Source organism: Protopterus annectens, chromosome 4.part0, assembly GCF_019279795.1.
Source record: "Protopterus annectens isolate FY-2018-M chromosome 4.part0, PAN1.0, whole genome shotgun sequence".
NCBI lineage: Eukaryota > Metazoa > Chordata > Ceratodontiformes > Protopteridae > Protopterus > Protopterus annectens.
Genome location: NC_056733.1, coordinates 387,447,463 through 387,470,138, shown reverse-complemented (window position 1 = coordinate 387,470,138; position 22,676 = coordinate 387,447,463). Strand labels below are relative to the sequence as shown.

Here is a 22,676-nt window from a genome sequence, read left to right as displayed (position 1 = left end):
GTTGATGTATGTGCAGCAGCTACCTGGTCTTCTTTCAGCTGCTTTGCAAGGTACAACTAGTGTGGTGTCCAGTCAAAGATCATTCATTGGAATTACCATTACAAAGGGTGTTCCCTTTATAAAGACCATCCAGGAGGAGTAGCTTTGGACACTAGCCTGCAGTTATCAAAGATTGACCTCCTTTTATCAGATAAGAAATAAAAGTTATGTAATTTTATAGCTACAGATTTGTAAGAGCTGATCTTTCCTTAGTACTATTCTGCTCCACCTTTCCAAGGAGGTTTTGTCTATTTTTTTAATTGTTCTTGTGCTTCAACATGTCTAACCTTTGAACTGTAGAGGTTATTCATGCCGCATTGTAGGAGAGGGGAAAGGTAGTTGGCCACCTGGGAATTTCTTACCCGCTGAACAGTCCTAATGCTTGCCAGTCTTATTCCTGCCATTACTGAGAATGGACTTACTCCTTCAAATGTGTTATTATGTTAAATACTTAACTGTTGTCTGTATATAATTTCTTTGTTTTATTATTTACTGAGGTTATAAGTGTAAGTGCATACTAATTCTGTCAGTGCAAATACACACTGCAAAACTATGAACACAATGCTACCAAAACTTTTCTGAAACACTTTTTTCTTATTTCAGGAATTGAACAAGAGGAGGATAATCCATATGTTTTTCTTTTGGTCTGTGGACTTAGACACGTCAAAGACCCTCTGTACCTCATGGATGCATTTTCAGGTAATACTGCTGTTTTTCTATTTCTCTCTGCTTAATTTAAGTTGGGGTTTATATGTATTCACACCTTAAGCTCAAAAAGAAGGAACAATTAATTTATTATTGTCCAAACAATTGTGTAAACCGTCAGAGTAGGTTGTATTATCTATAAGCATTTTTATCAGACATTGCTTTTCACTATAAGTATGTAAATATCTGATTTGTACATTGTTAGCACCTGTTAGTCTACTTGATATTTACTGTAATGATGCTAGTACCTGACTTGTGCAGTGTAATATCTATTTTTGTTTTTAGTATCATTGCTGCATTCGCTATTCTCTTGCTAGATCTATTGTCTTTTTTTTTTTTATTTTCACCATCAGTTCCCTCCCCACCAAGCTGCTTTCATGGATAATGGTTAGTACTGCAGCAGTAACATGCAGGTCACTGTATCATTCTAATTTTCTTCTCAAGTTCATTCAACTATGTACTGTTGTGTAAGAAACATCTTACAGTAATTACTCTATCAAGAAGTTACTATATGTTCTTTTAATGGCTGCCCCGTTGAACTGTATAAAGTGCCACAATGTATGTTTTATCATTTTATAACAAACTTGATGTAACACAAAACATTAATATAGCTGTGTCATCCATCTTCTCAAATTACATAGACAAAAGATGGCATACTGTGCCCTCCAAATAGCAACTACATCCACAATTAAAAAAAAAAACTAAAAGCTCACCTAGCCGATACATGCCTCTGTTCTTGTACCAGTCTTGGCTAGTCCAATATTCCCCATTTTCCACAACTCATCAGTGACCTGACTATCCTGTCAAAGATTGTTTTCATTCTCTTATCACCTATGTTAGCATTTACATAGACAAGGTGACACTACCCGCCTTGTATAAACAAACAGTGCTCATCTAATGTCACTAGTTTGATTCTCTGGTTCTTATATTGGAACCGTTGTACATCTCTCCATCACAAGTAAAGTGTGTATTGTTCGATACCTCACATACATTTGCTAAGTATGTACTGCTCAGATTTTTCCTGGTTCTCTGGTTCTTATATTGGAACTGTTGTACATCTCTCCATCACAAGTAAAGTGTGTATTGTTCGATACCTCACATACATTTGATTAAGTATGTACTGCTCAGATTTTTTCCACTCTTCTGTATTGCAATGCTGTAAACAGGATTGTTAATTTGTATGTATTAGTATTTGTGTATATCAAGTACAGTAAATTGTAAGTATTAGCAGTTGTGTATAATTTCATATATATTCTTCAATATAATGTATATTGTTGTGTTGTTGTCCTATGTACTGTTTCATAAATGTGGAGCATTTCTCCCCGGGCCTCCTCTGAAAAAGGACCTGTGTCCAGTCGGACCTTCCTAGTAACCAAATGTAAAACAAATAAAATATTATGTCATCAACTTTATTCTCTGAATTTTTTGCCATTTGTCCTGCCCAACTACACAGTTAGTAAAAAAAAATTCAGAGGACAAATGGAAGAAGCAGAAATGTATCTGCAAAGAGAATTATGATGCTTGAAAAAAGAATGACTTATTTTGAAAAATAATTTGAAATGACATGTTGGGCATGTATGGGAATATATGCCACCCTTTCTTACATTTGGAATTATTTCTACTCCAAGAGCATTCTGAATTCATAGTAAGACCTTGAACATCAGCACACAGATTAATGGAAATGGATTAATGGAAAGTCTTACTTAGGAAGTGGGCTATGGCAACTTTCGAGATTTCCTTTTTTGTTATCAGATATAATAGTGATGGAGTCTCAACAGGTTGGACATTGATCTTCGATACTGTAAGATCAGAATACTGCATATTCCCACCTCAGGTGCTTAGCTTTGATTTTCATTACTGACACTGTAGTGCAGCACAAGGGGAGTATGCTGCAATCCTCAGGTTCCATCCTTTATGTGAGACATTAAACCAAGGTCCCATCTGCTTCAGGTGCTGACAGTTCAGGTGGACTTAAAAGATCCCATGATAATTAAGAAAACAGTATATGTTTTTAATTAAAGCACTTGCTCACAGTCCAGACTGCTTTAAAGCAGATTTCAACTCTAGGTACATTACTTCACAGTTTATAAAGAAAGAAAGAAACTGAAAAAAAATAAACATTTCAGTATTGTCAGATGAATCTACTTCCCCATGTTTCTGCTTTGAAATCATAGTATAACTTTATTTTTTTCTGTTACTTTGTTCCTATCCTATTATTTAACAGTAGGGATATATGAGTTTTATAACAAGCTCAACAGCTGTGATAAAGAAGTGTGAAGAATTACGTCATTTAAACATTTTTTAGAAGTAAATAATTTGTAGAAGATAAATACAGAACTTCTTTACGTTTGCTCAATATTTCACAAGATTTTATACAACACTGCATTTAATGATTTGTAGTGTCTTTAATACATAAATTAAAATAGTTCCCCGTGTTTCTGAATAATGTTTCAATAGGAAATCCATAACATGTCGTACTTTTATCCACTTTTTTCAAAATGTTTTATATAGCACTTGATTAAGAAAATGCCATGTTTCAAAACATTTCAATGGATATACAAGAAAAATGTGAAGTAGTTTTGTATTTTCCACATAAACAATCCATGTCTTTCAAGCATGTGTATAGAATTTGACCTCTAACTGGAATATATTCATTGATGGTCTCCAGAAAAACTTTGTATCTGCACATATTCTTCTGTTATCCTGTTCATCATACCAGAAAAAAGAAAACATCTTTTTACAAAGTGTCCCATCATTGGTTTATATACTTAGCACCTAATATTTGTTTGCATATCAGATGACTTTTTCTATTATCAGTCTACAGGAGTTCAAGCATTTTTATTTTCCCCTATAAGTTTTTCATGTGTAAATCCTTACAAGTTGCTACAGTAATTTAGCCATGACCTATCTCTAAAAAAAGATACACTCAGGCACAGTGGTATTCCACAAATCACACAAAATCAAACCAGTCCTACTGTTTATGGTATACCTTGAGTAGGTCATATGAATTGCCCAGTAAACAAGAACCAAACTCATTATATTCAAGCCACCATGGTCCTTAGATACACATAACATTTCCCTTTTAATATATAATTTAAACACTTTCTCTAAATTATGCTAAAAATTCATAATCCTGGTTTCAGAATTCTCAGCTGACAAGTATACATTGCCCAAATTAATACGTAACCCCCAATAAATACAACTTTATGTACAGCTTATTAAGGCAAGATATATTGTATAAGGACCAAAGCCAGCAAATGTGCTTCATGCTATTTAAAATAGTTAACAATGAATTAACTTGCTCGCCACCCACTTTTTGTTTGCTTGATGCAGTAATTGTAGCTCCAGGCAGGGGAATTTACAGTCAGAATCTTATTTGACTCAGAAATGCTGGTGGTTGTTTCCTGCTTTAACACTTATTGTGCTTGTAAGGCTGAATTGTGATAGGCTGCAACTAGTAATATTGGAATGAAATGCAACTAGTAATATTGGAATGAAATGAAGAAACATTGCTTAGAGGTTGTGTCTTATTTACTGGACTGTTAGATACTGTCTAAAACTTGATCTGGTAAAGATCACTTTTGATTGTATTTCCTTGTTCGGTACTGAGGAGAGTTGCTTGGAAATGAAGTTTGAAGGGACTTAAACTAGGTTTAAGTGCCTACTACAGTCAATTTCAGAAAATATGTAAACATAATTACAGCAAATTTCTCTGATAAAGTATCTAATGGTGGCAAAATAACTTGGAAACTGCTTCAGTGTTCTTGGACTGCACGCAGCAATGTGACTGAAAGAAATTTTACTTGTGAGTAGAGAAAGCAGCCTAGGAAGCAGTTCAGTATTTCAGTACTGCAGAAATTATTACAATAATTTAGACTGGGTGAATGTTTGCTGTACATCAGGGACAAACAACTTAGTCCAACAGAACTGGAAGTGGCTGCTGTATAAGAAAACACTCCAGTTGAAAGAAGCTTTTTTTATCACAAACTTGCAGTTAATTGAGCTAACTCAGTTTTATGGCTGCACATTTTTCATTTGGACAGGATTTATTCTCCTTAATATAGAGTAGTATTTAAGCAGTTACAAATGGTGTGGCCTCGTTGAATTCAGAGACTTATAACTTGCTTTTCCCACAAAATCATCAATTAAGAATTTCTTCTCTGGCTATAATATTATTGCCCGTTTAATGCCTTTTTTGTGTTTAATATTGAATGATAATAAAGTAGTAATTATCAGAAAATTTTTTTGTTAGCTCTTGAGTGCATTTGTGGTGAAGAATATGAGGATTTAATCTCCGATTTACTTTTTTAATTTTATAATAAACAAGGACAGGGGCAATAAGTGTGTCTAGTGTTTTTATATCAGAGTATTGTTTTATTTCTCTTCAGTACAGACAGTGATATTCTGTTAATGTCTAGTGTTTAATTGTACTGAAATAGGAAATAATCATTAGGGAAATAATTTCTAGTTCCATAGTTTGCTGGTGCACAGCAATGAGATATTTCCTTCCCTTCACTACTGTGGTGTATAAGACAGCTAGAATCAGTTCCATTCATTTAGTTGGAATGCACACGATCAAAATGAATATTATTTTCACTGTATCAAGCTTTATTTGGTCAATGTTTGACTGATCACGTGCATTCTGAGAAGTTTTAATGGTGCACACAAATCTTTGTGTGATTCACTTACAATGCTTGTGTTTCAAAGTGCCATGTGTGTGAGATCACACTTAGTGGGATAAAGGAAGTAGCCTTTTCCTCCGCCATTGTGTGATTTTTAGAGTTGGTGTACCTAAAGGTATAGGGGTATATCAGGACTTGTCCCATGCAATGTGTGTGTGTGTGTGTGTGTATATATATATATACATATATATATATATATATATATATATATATATATATATATATATATATATATATATATATATATATATATATATATTTTTTTAATGGTTTATATGCAAGTACTAGGCTCACTGTCCATGTGGGCAATTTTAAGCCTAGCCAGTTACCCATTTTGTTCTTGAAATAACTTATCTCATTCAGTTATAAACTGGCCGTACCCATCCCATGGTCAATAATTATGTATTAACCCTAATGAGAAAAACTGGAATCATACCATAGATAATTTGAAGCAACCCATGGGATAAAGCATTTAGGAGCTGCCTCTGTCTGTTAAGTAGTACAGGGTGCAGTCCTGAGATTAATTTTCTATTCTCTTCAATAGATCTAAGTTTTGCTTGAAAATGGACAAGTCTGAACTTTGTTTTATATGGATGAGAAGTCTGATTCACAGCAGCAGTATCCTCTGTGAGATATACCTACCCCTCCAAACCTTTCTGCTGATGTTGCAGAAAAGGTTTAGATCCCTAGTATTTCTGATGCCATTTGAGTTGCTGATATGCAGTAAATCCATCAGTAATGGATCAGAGGATGCCTTGTATGCCAGCTACAGGTCAACTTTTAGCAGCCTGTAAGATACTGAGTATAATGACTGAGTTTTGAGTTGGTCCATGAAGAACATATTGTTTAGGCTTTGTATCCTTTTAGTAAGGCATCTCTGTGGTCATTCAGGTTGTTAAATGTGTCTGGGTACATGCCAAAAGGGCATAATATTCAATTATTGGCCTAATTAGGGCTGATAAAGGAAGAATAACATCCCTAGATATAGACACAGTCCCTTTGTTTATAAGCTGTGCAATATAGAAGGACTTTCTTACAATAATCGACACATGTTGGTCAAAAGTTAGGCCCCAAATCCTAAACAACTAGTTTAACTCTTAGAGGCGTATTGTCAGTGTGGTAGTTCCCTGAGGTAGATGACCCCTAAGAGATACAATAATTAATTTTTTTGGCATTAAGTTTCAGTAGTCCGTGATTCTGGTACCACTTGTTTAATTAAGACAAACCTTCCTGCAGGATGGCTAAGTGATTTGGGGATTCAACGACTGCTCCAGGCTTACAGTCTTGTGCAAACTCAGTCAGCCAGAGCTCCTTGATATTGGATTTTTCTTCAGAAAAGTGGATGTCAAACAAGAGAGGTCCCAGCGCAGAACCCTTAGGTCTCAGCTGTTGACTGGTCTCTCTGTGGAGGCAACTACCCCTATTTTGATTATCTGTGTCCTATCTGATTTATTTATTTTTTTTACTTTTTATGTTTCTACTGGTAGAGTTAGTGTCTATGAAATGTTTTTCCTATATTGAATAGCTGATATGATGCAAATCAACTATTCAGTATAGACCCACTGGGGCAGTAGCTATGCTTCTACTTCAATGAACTTTTAAAAATGCGAAGCTTACCCAAAGCCTTATTACACTTAAATGTTAATGTGTATGTGATGCCTGTGCCCTGGCCCAGCAATCAAGGAGCCTCAATCCTCACCACTAACACCAGAGAGGGCGTTACATATATGAGGAAAGGATGACAAATACACACAGTAAAGTGCAATTTCCCTTAAGAGCACACAGAGATCACAGTCAGTCCGGGGATAGTCGCTCCCTTGCTCTCCAGGTCCCCAATAATACTCTCCACTGGCACAGCTATAGGGTCCAGATCTCAGCTTAGTGGGCAAGCTAAAATCTCTAGCACCCTGTCTGTCCAACCAGTGCTTCGTGTCCCTGCCCAAGTAGCTGACACACACACACATGCACTTTGAGAAGAGTTTATATAACCACACAGACACTCCTGGGGAAGGCTGACACAGTTTCTCCAGCTGTGCCCCTTTCTCCCAGACTATACAGTAGTTCCACTTGCCACCACCCATTAATGCTTATCAGCTACTCAAAGGCCCTTAAAAGGGTGTCCAGTTATTACTGTGCAGTAGTATTATCCAACTGGTAGTTGTGACTAAACAGTTAAGGCTTATGAGAGTGACTTGGTACAGGATCAATATAAGCATGCAGTGTACTTTTAGAGATTAACTTATCTCTACACAAACCATTCACAGTTAAAAGGTTTTAAAATATTTAATAATAAATAATCAAAGCACAAGACAATACTTTCTACTACACTGTGCTAGTCAAGAGTTCAGAGATCACACAGAAATACTTAAAATACATCAGTAGTACAGTCCTGACATCACAGAAAAACACTTAGTCTAATCTTTCTAGTTCCTAGCTATTTCTAAAAGAAAACACAAGTTTAAGATAACTTACATATGAGCAAGACAGTGCTGTGAGTTGGATGATCAAGACAAAAATGCTTAATGCCTTCTGATTCTCTGTTTAAATTGCTGTTGCAGTCCTGATTCCCATTACATCATTTTTTTACACTTTCCTGGTGTTCCCAGGCTGACAGAAACTACATTTACATTCTTTTACACCTAGGCAGAAACCAGAGCAATAAAAGACATCTCACATGTAAATTCTGGTCATTAACTTTAGCCTTAAACATTATGCAGGAAGCCTTCATCTAGCACGGCCGAGCCGAATTGTAAACATAGGTTATTTTCCCAACGTACTGCTTGTTGCCTGTTCTCGAGATAGCTTTAAACCACTGCAAAGAATGTAAGCTTAGAGGGAGGTTGTTAAGTTTTCAAGAAGTATGTTGTGGTTAACCATATCAAAGGCTTTTGATAGGTCTAAAATAGAGCAGCAGAGAATTGGTTAATATTTCGATTTTTATTGATAGAGTCAGCAAAGGAAAGTAGGGCAGATGTAGTACTGTGGTGGGGCCTGAAGCCATGTTGACAGTTGGCTAGAAGTTTGTTTAGAAGAAGGTAGTCAAGAAATTGTTTGTGTATGCACCTTTCCATTATTTTGCTAATGGGGAGAGTAAGGCAATAGGTCGATAGTTGGATATTTCGGAAGAAGGGCCACCTTTATGAAGGGAATTATGTGAGAAATTTTCCACATGGTAGGGATTTTCCTTTCAGAGATGGTCCTGTTTATCAGTGTAGATATTGGGAGATAAATAGCTTTTGCAGCTATTTGTAAGAATTGGATGGGAGTTTGTCTGCAGATGGAGTGCAAGGCTTTAGTTTTAATAGAAGTTTATATATGATAGATGATGAAACAGGTTGGATTTGAAAGGCATTAGTAGAGGCAGTTGAGTTATTATGTGGGAGGCTATGGGTGTTGGTAGGGAGTTGGCTAGGGTTAGAATAGTTTCTATAAAGTAGTTATTAAAGGCATCTGGGATTTGTGTAGAGGAGTTAGGGTTCAATCCTGTAGGAGTAGGAGTAGGAGAATGCCCAGGTTTTAGAAGTTTATTAATGCCTGCCCAAAATTTTTGAGGGGTATTCTGAGTAGTATTTTGTAGATTAAGATAATATTCCTTTTTATCGCTAAGAGTAGATTTCTTGGTAGAATTTCTTAACTGTTTATAGAGGAGATGATCAGCTGGAGATTTTGTAGCTCTCCATTTAGCCCAGATTTTGTTTCTCTGTATCATTCTTTCTTTTGTTTGCTTAGATAGCCACGGGGCAGTTTTAGCTCTTATCCTGGTGGTGTGAAAAGGAGCGTGATAGTCAAGGATCTGCAAGAATTTAGTGTTAAAATAGGAAACTGCTTCATTAAGTTCAAGGTTTGATAAAGGAGACCAGTCACAAGCTTGTAATTCATTAAGGAAGTTATCAGGGTTGAAAAATCTTTTTGAGCGGCAAGTTCTAGTTTATGCTCATTAGGAATATACAATTTTGTCTGATAACATAAGTAATAATATGATCACTAATACTATCAGGAAGAGTCCCAGGAGTATAGTTGTCAGGGGAATTATTTATTAGAATCCAGTCTAGTATTGTTTCTTTCATGTTGGGTTTGTGGATTCTAGTTGTTGTTGTAATCAATTGAGAGTAACCATGGAGGTTAATATGGTTTGTAGGTTTTTGGGCTTTGCAGGTATTCCAATCAATGTTAAAATCGCCAAATATAATGGTTTCTTGGGGTAGTTGGTTAGTAAGAGAACTGAGTAAGTTTTCTAGGATTAGGGTATTATTTCCAGGGGGAAGATACATACAAATAAGATAGATAGCTTTGTTGTCATTAATTTGAAGTTTGACTGATAGAATTTCAGACTTGGGGCCTGTTAATGGAAGTTCCTTGAAAAGTGTAATTTGTAAGTGAGATTTATAGAGAATGGCTATCCCGCCACCTTTTTTCTTAGTTCGGTAATTTCTAAGTATATTGTAGCCAGGAGGTGTGATTTCCTGGTCAGGAGTAGAGGGTTTTAGCCATGTTTCTGTTGTACATAATATATCAAATGAATGCAAGTCTAGGAGAGCATGAAGATGGTGAATTTTGTTGTTAATACTTCTGATGTTAATATGAGCTACAAGAAGGGAATTGGTTGCTTTAGTATTTTGTACAATAGAGGGAGAAGAATTAATATTATGGGAAACGTTGCTTAGGGTAGAGGGTCCAGGATTAGGATGAATGTCGCCATGTGAGAGGAGTTGAATATGGTGTTGAGATAGTATTTTTAGAAGTTTGAGGCAAATATTAGAGATTTTCTTGTTAAAATGGAGGGTTATGTGAGATGGCCTATGATATTTTGGTAGTATATAGTTGGAAGAATAGGTAATGTTACTATGTTTAAGGGTGCTTTGGAAAGAGGAAGGTAAAGTTTGCTTTAGATGAAGGTTATGTTCAGATAAAGTGTTAATTTGTAGAGAGGTAATATAGTATGATAAGGATAGAGAAGTTATAACAGTAGTAGAGAGAAGGGCATAGGTGAGAAAGGCTATGATAGTTGAAGACATGGTAGCGAGGAGTTAAACAGAAAAGTTAAATGTACTAGTTAAGGTCTCAGTAGCTAAGGACGAGTGGGATAAACAGTAGTAGGAGAGGAATAGCTAGAGAGATAATATAGTATATGGAAGATAGGAAGAGGAGTAGGATAGGTAGTAGGAGAGGAATAGCTAGAGAGATAATATAGTATATGGAAGATAGGAAGGAGAGAAATAGCGATAGAAAGGTAAGAAATTATTAATAGTGGTATAATAGATGACAAAATACAGCTAGGGTGGGGAGATGAAATGGATAGGGGAGTGGTCAAGTAAAGAGGAGAGGATAGGTAAGGAGTACAGGGGGTGTGACTAGTGAGGTATAAGTTAAGGACCCCTAGGGGTGGGTGGGATATGGGGGTAGGGAGGGGGCGAGCGGGCACAAACAAAAACCTTGCGAGAGCAGAGGAGAGGAGAACAATCAGCAGGAGCTACCCAGGGGGAATAGGCTGGAAGCAAGAAGGTGGTTAGGTATACTAGAAGCAAGGAGAATAGAGTAAAAGACGTTTGGAGACAACAGTTTCAGTCTAGTTACAGGGAAGGCTAGAACTAAAAGAAAGGGGTGAGAAAGGAAACAGAGAAAACTGGGACAAAGTGAGCTACCACTAGGAAATGGTTGTAGGCAGGCAATACTAGAAAAGGAGAAGAAACAGTCAGGGGAGATAGTGCAAACCCTACAGCAGGTAAAGAAGGAGGAGAACCTAGGCTATTACCAGGAAGGAAAGCAAGTTAAGGGTAGGAGGAGGGAATGGAAGTAAGTACTACAGTAGTAAGTAATGTAAGGGTAATACAGTTCAACTAGTAAACAACAAAGAGAGGAGACAGAGTAGGGGGAAGGCAGTATAGCAGGCAGGGGGGGGTATGGCTGCTGGCGGAGACTGGTAGAAGTCTGGTAAGTGTGTCAGGAGAGAATAACCAGACAATAACAAAGGCAGCTCATAGGAGAGATATATATAATAAAAACATACAATATAGCTTTAGTTTGGTGTTTTCCAGATTAATGTTATCCAAGGGTATTAAGGAAACCCAGGCAGGTAGTGGTGGGTGGAAAATTGTAGTCTTTGGAGTCCAGACAAAGCTCTTCCTGGAGTTGAGAGGGGAAAAGATACCCTAAACCAGAATATAGCTTTAGTTTGGTGTTTTCCAGATTAATGTTATCCAAGGGTATTAAGGAAACCCAGGCAGGTAGTGGTGGGTGGAAAATTGTAGTCTTTGGAGTCCAGACAAAGCTCTTCCTGGAGTTGAGAGGGGAAAAGATACCTAAACCAGAATATAGCTTTAGTTTGGTGTTTTCCAGATTAATGTTATCCAAGGGTATTAAGGAAACCCAGGCAGGTAGTGGTGGGTGGAAAATTGTAGTCTTTGGAGTCCAGACAAAGCTCTTCCTGGAGTTGAGAGGGGAAAAGATACCCTAAACCAGAATATAGCTTTAGTTTGGTGTTTTCCAGATTAATGTTATCCAAGGGTATTAAGGAAACCCAGGCAGGTAGTGGTGGGTGGAAAATTGTAGTCTTTGGAGTCCAGACAAAGCTCTTCCTGGAGTTGAGAGGGGAAAAGATACCCTAAACCAGCACCGCTCCACACAGCAGCCACGCACTAATGGGGCAGAAACAAGATCTTTTAATGGTTTATATGCAAGTACTAGGCTCACTGTCCATGTGGGCAATTTTAAGCCTAGCCAGTTACCCATTTTGTTCTTGAAATAACTTATCTCATTCAGTTATAAACTGGCCGTACCCATCCCATGGTCAATAATTATGTATTAACCCTAATGAGAAAAACTGGAATCATACCATAGATAATTTGAAGCAACCCATGGGATAAAGCATTTAGGAGCTGCCTCTGTCTGTTAAGTAGTACAGGGTGCAGTCCTGAGATTAATTTTCTATTCTCTTCAATAGATCTAAGTTTTGCTTGAAAATGGACAAGTCTGAACTTTGTTTTATATGGATGAGAAGTCTGATTCACAGCAGCAGTATCCTCTGTGAGAGATGCCTACTGCTCCAAACCTTTCTGCTGATGTTGCAGAAAAGGTTTAGATCCCTAGTATTTCTGATGCCATTTGAGTTGCTGATATGCAGTAAATCCATCAGTAATGGATCAGAGGATGCCTTGTATGCCAGCTACAGGTCAACTTTTAGCAGCCTGTAAGATACTGAGTATAATGACTGAGTTTTGAGTTGGTCCATGAAGAACATATTGTTTAGGCTTTGTATCCTTTTAGTAAGGCATCTCTGTGGTCATTCAGGTTGTTAAATGTGTCTGGGTACATGCCAAAAGGGCATAATATTCAATTATTGGCCTAATTAGGGCTGATAAAGGGGAAGAATAACATCCCTAGATATAGACACAGTCCCTTTGTTTATAAGCTGTGCAATATAGAAGGACTTTCTTACAATAATCGACACATGTTGGTCAAAAGTTAGGCCCCAAATCCTAAACAACTAGTTTAACTCTTAGAGGCGTATTGTCAGTGTGGTAGTTCCCTGAGGTAGATGACCCCTAAAAGATACAATAATTAATTTTTTTGGCATTAAGTTTCAGTAGTCCGTGATTCTGGTACCACTTGTTTAATTAAGACAAACCTTCCTGCAGGATGGCTAAGTGATTTGGGGATTCAACGACTGCTCCAGGCTTACAGTCTTGTGCAAACTCAGTCAGCCAGAGCTCCTTGATATTGGATTTTTCTTCAGAAAAGTGGATGTCAAACAGGAGAGGTCCCAGCGCAGAACCCTTAGGTCTCAGCTGTTGACTGGTCTCTTTGTGGAGGCAACTACCCCTATTTTGATTATCTGTGTCCTATCTGATTTATTTATTTTTTTTACTTTTTATGTTTCTACTGGTAGAGTTAGTGTCTATGAAATGTTTTTCCTATATTGAATAGCTGATATGATGCAAATCAACTATTCAGTATAGAGCCACTGGGGCAGTAGCTATGCTTCTACTTCAATGAACTTTTAAAAATGCGAAGCTTACCCAAAGCCTTATTACACTTAAATGTTAATGTGTATGTGATGCCTGTGCCCTGGCCCAGCAATCAAGGAGCCTCAATCCTCACCACTAACACCAGAGAGGGCGTTACATATATGAGGAAAGGATGACAAATACACACAATAAAGTGCAATTTCCCTTAAGAGCACACAGAGATCACAGTCAGTCCGGGGATAGTCGCTCCCTTGCTCTCCAGGTCCCCAATAATACTCTCCACTGGCACAGCTATAGGGTCCAGATCTCAGCTTAGTGGGCAAGCTAAAATCTCTAGCACCCTCTCTGTCCAACCAGTGCTTCGTGTCCCTGCCCAAGTAGCTGACACACACACACATGCACTTTGAGAAGAGTTTATACAACCACACAGACACTCCTGGGGAAGGCTGACACAGTTTCTCCAGCTGTGCCCCTTTCTCCCAGACTATACAGTAGTTCCACTTGCCACCACCCATTAATGCTTATCAGCTACTCAAAGGCCCTTAAAAGGGTGTCCAGTTATTACTGTGCAGTATTATTATCCAACTGGTAGTTGTGACTAAACAGTTAAGGCTTATGAGAGTGACTTGGTACAGGATCAATATAAGCATGCAGTGTACTTTTAGAGATTAACTTATCTCTACACAAACCATTCACAGTTAAAAGGTTTTAAAATATTTAATAATAAATAATCAAAGCACAAGACAATACTTTCTACTACACTGTGCTAGTCAAGAGTTCAGAGATCACACAGAAATACTTAAAATAAATCAGTAGTACAGTCCTGACATCACAGAAAAACACTTAGTCTAATCTTTCTAGTTCCTAGCTATTTCTAAAAGAAAACACAAGTTTAAGATAACTTACATATGAGCAAGACAGTGCTGTGAGTTGGATGATCAAGACAAAAATGCTTAATGCCTTCTGATTCTCTGTTTAAATTGCTGTTGCAGTCCTGATTTCCATTACATCATTTTTTTACACTTTCCTGGTGTTCCCAGGCTGACAGAAACTACATTTACATTCTTTTACACCTAGGCAGAAACCAGAGCAATAAAAGACATCTCACATGTAAATTCTGGTCATTAACTTTAGCCTTAAAACATTATGCAGGAAGCCTTCATCTAGCACGGCCGGAGCCGAATTGTAAACATCAAAGACAGTCATGAAATAATTTCATTTTCAAAGGACAGACAAGAAATGCTTGACTTAGCTTTCTTTACAGCAGACAACAATGCTGCTACATTGTTTTGAGTTCAACATTTCACAGCATATTCTTTCATTTAAGAAAACAGGCCTGTATTTCAACATTTATATTTACAAATGACAGAATTATCTTCACAATTCTATCTGGCTAGGCTGGCAGCCTTCACAGTGTAGTTAACTCAAAGTGCTTATGAGATGTGAGTGTTTGGTTACAATTTTTAAACAGTACAGGACATCCAACTGAATGTATGCCTGTGTTCAGTGCTCTATTCCTTGAGTGGATATCAACTTAGGGGAATAGAGCACATTACCAAAAGGAACTTTACTAGCATTTAAGGTCAATATTTATGATATATCCCTGCATCTTGCAATATTAGCTTGAGGAAAGTAGGCAAGAAGTAATTAACAGTGGCATGGCATTTAACACTTAGATTTCAGTTAACAGTTTTGCTATTTATGTGAAGAGAATAATTGCCTTATATTGATTTTAAGTGAATGACATTTTAGAAGAGCTCTGGTTTCTAATTAATACTGACTGTGTTTAAGGAAACCTTCACTTGACAAGTTTGTGTTTATGCCAGTAAATGCAGGACCAAGGAGACTTCAGCTTCAAAGTATTAATTGTGAGGGTAGAGAGATGAAGTGGTTAGGTAAATAAGTGGAAAAAATACATTTTCTGGTAGCTTGATATAAGAGGAGAAAAAGCAGTTGATGTCATTTGAAAAAAACTGCAAAGAAAATAAAGATGGGAGTAGGAAAGGAAAGATAGTTCAGAAAATAAAATGAGAATATGTAAACAGTTTATAGTTTGGATAGGACAGTGATACCAGTTAGTTAAATTATGGAAGAAATAAGATAATATTTGTTCTAGTGTAAATTGAAAAAATGTTCTGATATAGCAGATCATACTGATGGCATGCAAGAGATCAGTTTACATGTACAGAACAAAAAGATCAAACAAGTCATTTGATGAATTATACTTTGGAAGGTTAGAAGCATCAGTGGGAAGAAAATTAGAATTATCCTTTAAATCAAACCAAATTGCATGGCTTCAGACATCAGTACTAGGAAGATCAATATTCATTCAGTGACTAAAGTGCAGAATTTTAGCCATTGAACCCAAAAATAGACACAAAAGGTTGGATAACGAGGGGAAAGTTGAGATCAAGACAAAATGGTAGAAGAGCAAAGTATAGTACCTGAGCATATGTTAGTAAGTCGAAAAGACAACGGCACTGTACATAGAATGATGCTAGAACAGCTACTGATATGCTTATGCCTCAGGTGTAGATCTCCCCTCAACAGCCTATAGGAGACAGAATACAGTCATAAGGCTTTGAGGTGGTCTGCAAAAGGGTTGTTACTTACACCCTGTATTCTTTTAGTGAGAAACCTCTGTGGACTTTCCAGTTGCTGAATGTGCCTGGTTAGTTACATACCAATGGGAGCATTGTACTCAATGACAGATCTGATGAATGCTGCATATAGTGGAACAATGGTCTTCTTGGACCTAGATGGCATACCTTTGTTTATAAGTTGCACAACATGGAATGACGTCTTCACTATTGTTGACACTTTATGGCCAAAGGCTAGATTATTGTCTGTGTGTGTCCCCTAGTTCCTGAATACTGAGTCAGCTGTTGGGTGTGTATTGTCAATATGATAGCTACCAGGGGTGGAGGACTTCCTGAAGAATACTGTTATGCATTTTTTGGCATTTAGTTTTAATCCATGGCAAGCTATTTGTCTGTGTCAGCCCTTCCTGGAGAACATTAGTGTCAGTGGGGATTGTATGACTGCTCCTAATTTGCAATTATCTGCAAATTACATCAGCCAGTGACCATTGACATTGGCCTTGACTTCAGGAAAGTCGGTGCCAGAAAAGGAGCAGTCCAGGACTGATCCCTGAGAAACTCCTCTTGTGACCGGCCTGTTTGTAGAGGTGGATGCCCCAATTCCAACTTCTTGGGACCTGCCTGTGAGCCAGCTGGTTATCCACTGGGTGACAGACTTTATACCTAACCTTTTGAGTTTATCAATAATGCCTAAGTGGGGTATTGAGTCAGATGCCTTGACCAGGTCACTGTTGGCAGTATAAGCCATTTTGCCCTCATCCATTGCTTTGGTGACCTTCTCAAAGAAATCTGACAGGTTGAATAGACATGACCTGCCCTTGGTGAAGCAAATTAGGTTGAGTCCAGTGTCTGGAAGTTTTCTGTTCCATTATTAATCATTTCTCTGATAATTCTTTCAATGACTGTGTACATGAGCCTAGTGAGACGTATGGGTCTGTAGTTTTCAGGTTCTGTAGATGGCCCACCTTTGTGTTGAGAGTTGACTGTTGCTGTTCTCTGTTTGTGAAGCACAAAGCCTCTTTGGAGGATATGGTTAAATAGCGATTCCAGAAGGCCCGATAGTTTGTTTCATGCTATTTAGAAGGGATCCTGGGATATTGTCTGGGCCAATTGATGCAGTGTTCTTGGCCTTAGAGAGCATTGAGGAACTGTTTCCTAGTGATAGTAGGGGGATTTATATTTTATGGTATTTCCTGAGGGGAGATTGAGGGGTAGAGGGGGTAAAGTTAGAGCTGAATTTGTTGAACAGTAGGTTTGCTCTATCTTGTGACTCAATATAAGTGGCTGCATTTACAGTGAGCTCTGCACACAACTGTGTATTGCTTTTGAGGTTGCGGACATACCTAAAGAATGTCTTGTCATAGTCGTTGGCATGGAAGGCCAAATTTACCACAAATTTGGCTTTGCTAGACTTTATTTGTCCTCTGAATTGTTTGTTTAGTTTGATGAGAGTACTGTTATCCTGCTGGGTGTTACACCTCCTAATTTTTGCTGTGATTTTCTTCCTTCTGTTATGTGGCCTATTTATGTTGTGATTCCACCAGTGTGGCTTGTTTTTTTGAGTTAGTTCTGTACTTATTTCAGATGGGTACAGTTGCCTCTGTGCAGCTATTAACTTGCTCGTATAGTGTTATTGTGAACAGATCTGCAGAGGCAGCAGTACTGCCAGGGTTATGTAAATTTGAAATTTTGCCAGGTTTTCACTTAATAGTAGGAGGTTAGCCTTAGAGTAGTTCCTAAACATTCCAGAGTTTGCTGGGTTTCTGGGTTTTATTTTTACTTGAAGGGAGACCATTATGTGGTATGACCTTACTAGACAGGACATTACATTAGGGGTGTGCAGCACTCTCTCTTATTAGTGTGGACCAGATACGTTTGCACACTTGGTCAGCCTACTGTCAGTGTTGGTACAAGGAGTTTGTATTTACAAAATTCAGGAATATCTGTGTTTGCACTTTTGGTGTCGTACGTGATTCCCAGTTAATAGCGGGGTAATTATGTTGCCCATGAATGTGGTATTAAGTTGGATGTTGAGTGTTTCCAGAAAGTTTAATTACATGTTATGGGTTTTCTGGGACAAAGAGGGGGAACAATAGCTTGAAAGGAAGTAGCATAGGATTTTGCCTATACTGATTTGAATGTGAAGTACATAGTCCTGTTTGACCAGCCTTAAGGTATATTTAGTTTTGATGTAAATCAAGACACCTCCACCTTTAGTTCCTGTCTGTGTAGTAGCTGGTCTAAATATTTGGAAGGCAGTATACTCTTGCACTGCTGATGGTGCTCTCCATGGCTTTTAACCATGTCTCCATGACTGCACAGATGTCACCATTCTTCAGGGTGAGGACAGCTTGTTAGGGAGTGGAGCTTCTTGTTTCGACTTCCTAACATTCAACACTATGTGCTTGTTTTGGAGTGTGTAGGAAGAACTTTCAGTTTGCCATTGCCTAAAAAAAGAGTACTGTGGTGGGGGACAGTGTTTTGGCCAGTATTTGAAAGCCTAGAGGGAAGAGGTGCAGACCATCCCTGGCAAAGCAGCGTGCTCTGTTGACCACTTCCTTCCATGCTGACAGATATTGCATGACAGTAGAGTGACACTAGAAACTAAGCCAATTATAAAATCAGTTAGCCTTTGAGAAGTTAAATTGTTGCTCAGTGCTAGGTTACTAGCCTGGGACACAGATTCCGAGAGCTCCTTGATGTCTGTCTTCATGTAATATATGTTGATGTGTCTCATGTCTTTTACAACCACATGGACTATGAGACATACTGTATTTGTGGTCCAATGACCTGAGTGCTTGCATAATGTGGTAGATTCTGGTCTCCTGAACCTGGTGGACTTCTTTGAGACAGTTACTCGGGCTATAGATAAGGGAAAGGAGGTACACACGGCTTACCTTGACCTTGCTAAAGCATTTGACACCATTCCCCATTCGGGTACTATTGATAAACTCACCAACCTGGGCATAAACCCTTACATCACAAGATGGAGCGCAAAGTGGCTCTCAGACAGATCCCACAAAGTAAGAGTAGCGTGATCTATGTCTGAATCCAGACCAGTAACGAGCGGTGTGCCTCAGGGCTCTGTCCTGGGGCCCCTCCTGTTTGGCATATACTTCTCAGAAGTAGAGGCAAGCACTGAAGAGCTGTGGCTGACCAAGTTTGCAGACGACTGCAAACTGGGTTCATATAATAGAGTCTCCGGCCGACATGGATATCCTCCAGAAGGGCCTTAATGAGACTGATGCATGGTGTCAAAGCCATGGTCTCAAGCTAAATGCTAAAAAATGCGTAGTAATCCTTTTTGGAAAAAAACGAGTACCCGCAAACTACCACATAGGAGGTAACCCCCTGAAATCTGAAGAAGTATTAAGGGATCTAGGGACCCAAGTAGATAGCTTTCCTGTAATAACCATGTTGCCAAGGTGGTTAGAAAATCTTTCTATGTGACCCATCTGATCATGAAAGGGTTCGCATCAAGATCTAAGGATGTAGTGGTGTCCCCCTACTCTTCCGTCATCAGACCCATTATTGAGTACAATGCACCAATTGGAATGTACCTGGCCAGGCATCTCCAGCAGCTGGAGAGACCACAGAGGTACCTCACTAAGAGGATTACTGGCCTCAAACAGTTGCCCTATACAGTATGATTGAAAAAACTAAGGCTTTTCTCTGTTGCATACCGCCTTCTCAGAGGCGATCTCTGTCTAACATACAGAGCCATGTCTAACCCAGAACTGTTGAACATGCTCCATCTTAGCAAAACCAAATCTACTCGAGCTACATGCTCTAGGGATATAAACCTCAGCACAGCAATAAATAGAACATTCTGGAGGGATAGATTCCCTTTGCAAAGACTTCCCTTGCTATGGAACAAGGTCCCGATCTACATAAGACAGAGCCCCTCACTATCACTCTTCAAGAGGAACCTTGACAAGTGGATGGGTAACAGAAAGTTCACACCAGGGATCATACCAACAGCTCTACTAGATAGGGGCCAAGGGTACTAGCTACTAGATCAAGGACCTAGGAAACTAACCAAAGGGGCGGTGAATACCGCACAACGTGGCTGGGCTAATATATGCCTTCGGGGAGATAGCCCAGTACCTACTTATGAACCTATAATAAGGAATGTACTGTGACTTTCTCATTACTCGCCCTTGTGAGAAGGACATTAATGTGTCTTTCTGTTGTGTCTCCAGTGACCAGAAGGTTGGATTTTATGGTGGCTTACATTATGGGTTTGCAAGTATAGGCTCCATGAGATTTGGCTGTATGTGTTGATGTGGGTGTTGTTTTGAAAGAGTGCATTCGGGGCTGCTGAGGGCATTTGTTATGCGTACTTTATCTGGGATTTTTTGGGGGTTTTGGCATTTACATGCCTCAACATATTTATGTTTATCAGCCTGCTTTGTACTATGTGTGATGGTTGCAGTCTGTGTGGTACTGACAAGTTGATTGACATCACTTTTATGTGAGAGCTTTGCCTTTTGTGATAGTATGTAAATACATTTCTCACATAGTTATCAGGTTGATTGAGAATTAGCTGGTTATCAGTAAACATGGGACAATTTCTACATTGTTTGAGGATTTCCATATCCACCAGATAGTGGGAAAGTTTATATCCATGGCAGCAGGTTATTTTTATTGATTAGAAATGGTTGCAGTAAGAATATAAAGTAATGTCAGGGCTATCAGGTTTTCAACTGTAGGGGCAGTGATTGTGACTGGAAACTAGTTTCCTTTGTGGGTGAGTATGTATTGGCGAAATTGCAAGGGTGCTTTTACAGAAAAAATATCAACTCAAGTGACAAACACTTGAGGGGATACTACTGAAGTTGATCCTGATGATTTATGGATGAAGTGTTTAAGGAGATATTCTGAAGTTGGGTTCGACAGCAATTAATCAAGCAGTACTTTCTGAAAAGAAAGAATTAGCTTTATCAAGAATGATGAAAAGTGGGGATTCACGTAACTAGCTACTACTTGGATACTCCTAGTGATGGTCTCACCACAACTTCTCTCTTCTGGGATACAATGCCGCTTAGCTTCTTCTCTCAACTGAATCAAAACAGTAGTACCAATCCCAAGATGAGAAGCTGGCCACAGGCTCTTTGGTGATCAGCAGTCTTGTTCCAGATGATGTAGGAATCTGCATTTGTAGCCTTTTCCTGGTAGATGCATTGAAGAGGAACCAGGCAACCAGGAAGGTCCCAAATCGATATTCACTGCACAGTCAGAAACAGTCAGGAATCAATGCCCTTTGCTCTTTTTCTCACTAGGAGGAAATGTTTAAGCACAAATTCCAAGCTGGCACCTGCAAAGCAGTTATCAGGCTTTCTGGTGCTCAGCAGTCTCTAGCAAGTAATGTTCATATGCTCCTTCTGTCTCCAGGAGCAAAACAGAAGAACTAATCTGATGATGATTACTTTGAGACAGGATATGGGATGTCCAATAGTCAGTAGCCTTGAACCAGATATTGCAGATTTTAAGTGTAGGATGCAGTCTGCATTAAGCCACTAATTTTAAGAGCAAGATAGATTGGATGGGGGTCGGCACTTAGTATTCTGACTCTGTGAAATACAGTGGAATGACAATAAATTTAAACAGCCGAAGAGGAGTGACTTCATAAAATGATAAACACAAAATTATTGGCAATAGCCAATAAAAGGAGAGGGAAGGAAACATGGTCAAATTAACATAAGGAGCAGGCAACTAGACAGACAGATTAGTTTAATTTCTGTGCGACTCAAAAGAGATAACTCTGGTCTCTTTCCTAGTTTAAATATGCTTTTGAAAGCAGAATAAGGTTAAAAGCACAGTATAATAAAAATACACCGCAATATACAAAATAGAAAAAGGCATTGAAACGATACAAATTATATGGTGTTTCCATATTCATAAAGGATGCACACACCTCCAGACTGGTAGCCCAACATAATGCATCAGAGATAATTCAGGTGCAGCTAACACTGGGTAAGACAGCGATTCAGGTTGTAGCCTGCTATAGATCGCCAACCATGTCCCAAGACTCACACTCCACGTTCCTAAGCACCCTGGAGAATATTAGGGTCCAACCTAACACTCTCATACTGGGCGACTTCAACTACCCCTCCATTAACTGGGTAAACTACTCCTGTACCAATACACTTGCCCAACATTTCCTGGAAATCATTAATTCCAATGCCATGGACCATCTCGTTCTTTCCCCCACTAGAGGGAACAACATCCTTGACCTGGTCATTACTAACATGGGTGACCATTCCTCTACACCAATAGTCAACTCCTCCCTGGTTAGATCCAACCACAAACTTATCACCTTGGAAATCCACACCCCCCCCCCTTGCAAAGGTAACCACTATGAAAAACTTCTCCAAAGCTAACTCTGGGCTCCTAAAAACAGACGTGGCTAACTTCACGGCACCCATGAAAATGGAGAATAGTTGCATGACTGCAAAATCATACACCAATGCACTGTACGAACACATACACAAATGCATGGATCTTGCCATACCCAATAGAACCAAGATGCTCTCCTCCAAAAAAGGAAGCCAATCTGGTGGTCCCCTGCCATAAACAAACTGTATAAGAATAGGAAGAAACTGATGCGGAATAAGGTGAAGTCCCAAGACTGGAAAAACTCCCTTACCAGCCTCAACAAAAAGTTGAGATCTAGCTATGAAAAC

At 38.7% G+C, this 22,676-nt stretch overlaps 1 protein-coding gene across 2 annotated transcripts in view; it reads left to right on the top strand.

Annotated features, from left to right (window-relative positions):
• The window catches only part of GLT1D1 (glycosyltransferase 1 domain containing 1), a 1,067,503-nt gene that overhangs the window by 631,003 nt on the left and 413,824 nt on the right, over positions 1 to 22,676 (top strand). For both annotated transcript variants that reach the window (XM_044068342.1, XM_044068341.1), the window contains exon 7: positions 643 to 738. In XM_044068342.1, the coding sequence (XP_043924277.1) occupies positions 643 to 738 (96 nt within the window). The remainder of the gene's footprint in view (positions 1 to 642; positions 739 to 22,676) is intronic.